Here is a 6,000-nt window from a genome sequence, read left to right on the forward strand (position 1 = left end):
GCAGCGGCTGGGAGCAGCCGAGAGCCCCGCGCTGCCCATGCCGACCTGTCCCGGCTCCATCGCCGCTCCTGCCGCGGGCTGCGAGGGCTGCGGGAACGGGCACCGAGGGTGTGGCTGCTGATGGGGGAGGAGGAGGAGGCAGGGAAGGGCAGGGATGAAGGGGGAGGAGGAGATGGGGTTAGGGAGGAGGAGGAGCAGGGGGAGGAGGGATGGAAGAGGAGGGATGAAGGCAGAGAGAGAGCAGCAATGGAAGGAGGAGAAGGAGGTGGGGTTAGCGAGGAGGAGGAGGAGGAGAAGGGATGGAAGGGGAGGGATGGAAGAGGAGAAGGAGGTGGAGATAAGAAAGAAGGCCAGGAGGAGGGAGGGGGAATGGAGGAGGAGGAGCAGGAGGAAGAGGAAGAGGAGGGACAAAGGCGGATGGAGGCTGAGCTGAGGGAGCCAGGCCGTCGATCCCTGCCTGAATTCGCAGCCCCCACCTGTGGGATCATCTCCCCCCCGCCATGGCTCCGGTGAGCTGGGAGGGGGAGCTCAGCCCGGATATCCCGGGGGGTCCCTGGGTTGGGTTTTTGGGGCGATGTTTGGAGAATGAAGAAGTCCAAGGCTGAGTGGAAAAGGCCCCTTGGGGGGACATTGGGAGGTGGTGGTGGCGGCTGCCGTCAGAGGTAGCCTGGAGGAGCAGAGCCCTGTGTGCCCCAGGAGCCCAAAGTGGGGAGCCCAGAGAGGGGGGAGCGCTGCCATTGGCGGGAGCCTCAAGGGCCTGGAGAGGGGCAGGGGGGACTCCTTGGAGCCGCTGCAGCCCAGAGCAGAGAATGAGGGGAGAAGGGAGCCCGGGAGCCCAAAGAGCCCCGGCATCCCGAAATGGGGAGAGCGAAGTGGGGGGAGCTTTTGGGATTGCTGGGACTGCCAGCAGCCTGGGCAGGGCAGGCACCGAGGAGAAGGGGGACCCCCAATCCAAGCGTGACCCCAGCAGCTGGGACAGGGGGGAACCCCCGAACACCAGAGGGGAGGGACCAGGGACGGGGAACTCCTGGGAGGCTTTTTCAGGGCTGAATCTTGGTGTTTGGGAGGTTTTTCGGGAGCCCAGATGGCCGGTGACTTGTAGAGATGGAGTCGGGCAGAGGGACCTTCAAATTCAATGTGCTCATCCCTTGTTTTCCCCACATTAGGATTTCCCATTGCCAACTCCTGGGAGGCTGCGAGGAAGAGGAAGATGCCCTGGGACACTGAGGCAGGTGAGGAGGAAGTCAGTGTCTCTGGAATGCTTAAAATCAGAGGGTTTTGGGAAAGCTGCAAAAGACAAGCCTCAGAGACAGTAGAACTGATTAGAGCTTTGCTGCAGCCATAAGATTGGTTAGTAGAAAAATTATATAAGAATTAGAAAGTAGGGAGAAATAGAACAATGGTCTGTGCATTAACACTTATCTAGAATAACTCCCTAACCTGCAGAAAAGTATATCTAGCAGGATATTAGGAAGTTCCAAGCTTAATAATGGAGCTCTGTGCATTGTGTTTTAAGGCTCACAAGCAGGTATTGTATTTGAAATAAGGGAGCATTGTTTTAACCGTCAATGTGCTTATAGTGCTTGGATAGAACTACTGTCAGTATGCCTTTGCTTTGCGTGATTGGTCAAAAACCTTTTAAAGTAAGTTTGAACATGAAGTTCTTTGTCTGCTACCTGTGATGTGAGCTACTGGCATCTTCCCATTGTCATAACCAAGTAATGAGACAGATGCTGGGAAATAAAACAGCTCAGGACACGTTCCTAGCAGTCCCGTCCTGTTTGTGATTTGTGCACAGCCCCGAGCTGGCGATGAGTGCCCCTTTCCCCTCTGTGCTGCTCCATCTCCCAGCCCAGCAGGGCCCCCGGCTGCAGCTCAGCCCTGGGGGGATCTCCTTGCCCTTGCCTGTGGCACGGAGGCAAATCCCATGCTGTCCTTGTCCTTCCTCCCCCAGAGCAGGAGCTGAGCATGGAGAGCAGGGAGGACAAATGCCCGCAGCAGAACCTGGTGGCAGAGGCCGTTTTGAGCGGCTCCACGGCGCAGGAAGCCAACGGGGAGGAAAAGCCCCGGAGCTGCCGCACGAGGAGGGGCTGCAAACGCAGATGGCGGGGATGTGAGGGGGAAAGAGCCAGCCTGGGCTGGGAAGGCGGCCGGAGATGGAGCCAGAGCTCGGAGCTGGTGCTCCATGATCAGCTCCATGATGGGGAGAAGCCCCACACGTGCGTGGAGTGTGGGAAGAGCTTCAGGTGGAACTGCGACCTGATCAAGCACCAGAGGATCCACACTGGGGAACGGCCCTACGAGTGTGGGGAGTGTGGGAAGAGCTTCAGCCAGAGCTCCAGCCTGATCAAGCACCAGAGGACCCACACTGGGGAGAGGCCCTACGAGTGTGGGGAGTGTGGGAAGAGCTTCAGAGAGAGCTCCAGCCTGATCATGCACCAGAGGACCCACACTGGGGAGAGGCCCTACGAGTGTGGGGAGTGTGGGAAGAGCTTTAGGTGCAGCTCCGTCCTGATCAGCCACCACAGGATCCACACTGGAGAAAGGCCATACAAGTGTTCAGAGTGTGGGATGTGCTTCAGCCGGAGCTCCCACCTGATCATGCACCAGATGACCCACACTGGGGAGAGGCCCTATGAGTGTTCCAAGTGTGGGAAGAGGTTTAAGACCAGCTCCCATCTCCTTCAGCACTATCAGAGTCACACAGAGGAGAGGCCCTTCCAATGCCCCGACTGTGGGAAGGGATTCAAGTACAACTCCACCCTTGCCAGGCACCAGCGCATCCATACTGGTGAACGGCCCTACGAGTGTGATAAATGCAGGAAGAGGTTTCAGACCAGCTCCCATCTCCTCCTGCACTATTGGATTCACAGAGAGGAGAGGCCCTTCCAGTGCCCTGACTGCGGGAAGGGATTCAAGCACAACCCCACCCTCATCACCCACCGGCGCATCCACACAGGGGAGAGGCCCTACGAGTGTCCCCAGTGTGGGAAGAGCTTCTCCAGCAGCTCTAACTTGACCAAACACCAACGGAGGCACCGGTAAGGGAAGCCCTGCGAGTGCCCCGAGTGAGGGCAGAGCTTCGTGCGCTGCTCCAGCTCCATCCCCCACTGGAGGAGGCACTTTGGGCACAGCCCTGGTCACTCACATTCCCTGTGATCCATGTTGGGAACACACCTGGCTGCTTCTCCTTTTGGTTTGGCCTTAATTTTCCTCTGCTTCACCTTCATCCTTTAAAAACACCCCCAAACTGGATTAAATTAAGGAAATTGATTGAATATATCTGAAGTTCTGTAATTTCTTAGTTGTTTTAGAGGGAATTTAGGATTTGGGGACAGTTCTGTGTGGAGTGCTGCTGTTGCTAAGAGGCAGGAATTTGATCTCACCCTTCTTGCGTTGCTGAGAACTCCTCCCCTGACCCAAACCTCAACTCCACCCTTGGGATACCCTGTAAAAACTCCATGGCCCTGCCTTTGCCCTGTCTTTGGGGGTAAGAAATGGATTCCCCAAAGGATCAGCCCTTGTCCCACGGGATTTCAAGAGGGTCAACCTTTTTCACTTGATTCCTCTCTGTGGATTCTGACTCTGTCACAGTTATCTTTTTGTTTATACTACTGCATTTGCATTTTTAATTTTTCGTAATAAAGAACTGTTATTTCTACTCCCATATATTTTCCTGAGAGCCCCTTAATTTCAAAATAAATTATTATTTTTATAGTTTATTATTATTAACAATATTAGTAGTAGTAGTAGTAGTAGTAGTAGTAATAATGGTAATAATAGTAGTAATCAAAGGGAGGGGGTTTACATTTTCCATTTCAGTGGAGGCTCCTGAAATGGGGAGACATCCCCAAGAATGGACCATGTAAAATTGTTCCTGAAATATGTAAATTAGTTTTTGGATATGCATGAGGGTCTATGAATATGCCACAGGCTGATGGAATTAAAACCAGATTAATTAAGAGGTGTCCCCGAAAATAACTGGGGGGTCTTGGTGGCCATAACAACCTTTGCTCAATGGTCCTTGTCTCCCATGACATCAACCTGTTGCATATTCATAGACTGTCATGCATATCCATAAACTCATTTACATACTCCAGGAAGAAAATTGGCTTTATCCTGTTTGGGGGTCCACCCCCTTCCCAGCTTAATTTGGGGTGTCCCATCCCCCTCCCAGCTCAGTTTTGGGATCCCATACACCTCCCAGGTTAATTTGGGGGTTCCATCCCCCTCTTTTCCCTGCTCTCCCCCCACTTTCCGATCGTTCCCCCAATCCCCTCCCCCGTGTTTGGTTTTGGGGGCTCTGTTTTGGGGTCCGCTCTCCATCCCCAGGGTCACTCACCTTCCCCCCCTCCCCAAATTCCTCTCCTCGAAACTGATGAGTCATCAGCGAGACACGCTCTGATTGGCTGGAAATTACCCCGCGCGGTTTTTGATTATTTAACGCATGAGAGGCCTTGGTCTGTGCCTGGCAACTGATGAGTCACAGTCGGGCCGGGCGCTGATTGGCTGTAAATCGCTGAGCAGGGCCAGTGCTCTGAGTTTCCGCCCAGCAAGTGGATCGTCATCAGTGCCGTGCTTTTTGATTGGTCGGGATCTGTTTTGGGGTGGAAACAGGAGGAACTGGGGTTACTTGGGGTTTCTTTGGGTTTATTTAGGGTTTGTTTGCGGTTGATTTGCGGCTATTTATGGACTATTTGGGGTTTATCTTGGGGTTTTTTTGGTTTATTTCTTTTTATTTGGGGTTATTTGGGTTTATTTGGAAGTATTTGGGTTTGTTCGGGTTTATTTGGGCTGATTTGGAATTATTTCGGGTTCTTGGGGTTTATGTTGGTGTATATGGGGATTTTTTAGTTTTACTTGAAATCATTTGGTGTTTTTTGGGTTGAATTTGGGCTTTTTTTTTTGTTTTTTTGGGTTGTTTGGTTTTGTTTGGGGTTATTTGTGGGACTTCTAGGTATTGTTTGGGGGTTTTGGGGTTTGTTTAGGGTTTATTTCGAGTGTTTTGGGGTTATTTGGGTAATTTGGGTTCATGTGGGGTCAAAAAATCCGGGAATGTTTCTCCTGCAAAAAACGGGAATTTTTCCTTAAAAATCTGAGAATTTTTCCCCAAAAAGCCGGGAATGTTCCCCTAAAAATCCCGGACTTTTCCCAGCCAATAGCGGCGCTCCCGGCCCTAAACCAACCAATCACGGGGGGGGTCTCTCCTCATCAACGCCCGCCTTCTTTACCTCTATCCAACGAATTACTGCGCGCCTCCCCTCCCCAAAGCCCGCCTCCCCTACCCCTTTCCTGTCAATCACCGCACCTTCTAGGAAACCAACCAATCACCGGGTCTCTCTCCTCAGCAACTCCCGCCCTCCCCGCCCCGCTCCAGCCAATCAGAGCCGAGCCTGAAGCGCCGCCCCCTGACTCCGGGCCCGAGCATGGAGTGGGCGCCTCCTCCCCGCTGCCGCCCCCCGGGACCCCCTCAGGGACCCCCGGGAGCCGCCCCGGGCTCGGGCGGGTCCTGCGGGAGGCGCTGGAGAGAGCGGGGGAGGCGCTGGGAGAGGACAGGGGACTCCGGGAGCTGCTGAGGAGGCGCAGGAACAGGTGAGGGGTCCTGGAGGGGTCGTAAGGGGAATTTGGGGAGGGGTCTTGAGGACGTTTGGGGGGATTTGGGGAGGGTCTGGGGGGAACTTGAGGGGGATTTCGTGGGGTCTGGGGGTGCTGGGGGGGCTTTGGGGAGGAATTTGGGGAGGAGTCCTTGGGGGGTGTCATGATCCGTCCTCACGGACGGGTTTCGTGATGCTTCGTGGATTTGATCTCAGGGTGCAAAAAGAACCGACACGGTACAAGGGGGTTTGCAATGATCATCAAAACAAATATACCTTTATTGAATGACCCCACAAAATGCGAGAGAGGGATTAAGGGAGAGAAAAAGATAGAGGAAGAGAGAGACAAAAGAGAGAGAGAGAGAGAGAAAGAGGGGGATAGAGCTACCAAACGTAGAGACGAAGT

At 53.8% G+C, this 6,000-nt stretch overlaps 1 protein-coding gene across 6 annotated transcripts in view; it reads left to right on the plus strand.

Annotated features, from left to right (window-relative positions):
• LOC139604939 (zinc finger protein 551-like) overlaps positions 1–5,586 on the plus strand; it is a 179,888-nt gene extending 174,302 nt beyond the window's left edge. For 3 of the 6 annotated variants that reach the window (XM_071456282.1, XM_071456283.1, XM_071456281.1), the window contains exons 2-4: positions 1,167–1,232; positions 1,955–3,041; positions 5,349–5,586. In XM_071456282.1, the coding sequence (XP_071312383.1) occupies positions 1,211–1,232; positions 1,955–3,041; positions 5,349–5,397 (1,158 nt within the window). In that variant the 5' untranslated portion in view covers positions 1,167–1,210 and the 3' untranslated portion in view covers positions 5,398–5,586. Of the gene's footprint in view, positions 1–165; positions 510–763; positions 1,233–1,954; positions 3,042–5,348 lie in introns of those variants that run through there. The other 3 variants (XM_071456279.1, XM_071456280.1, XM_071456278.1) reach the window with 3 other exon arrangements.
• The last annotated feature ends 414 nt before the right edge of the window (positions 5,587–6,000 follow it).

The sequence above is a fragment of the Agelaius tricolor genome, unplaced genomic scaffold, assembly GCF_023055355.1.
Source record: "Agelaius tricolor isolate 1412-34295 unplaced genomic scaffold, bAgeTri1.0.p SCAF_57, whole genome shotgun sequence".
NCBI lineage: Eukaryota > Metazoa > Chordata > Aves > Passeriformes > Icteridae > Agelaius > Agelaius tricolor.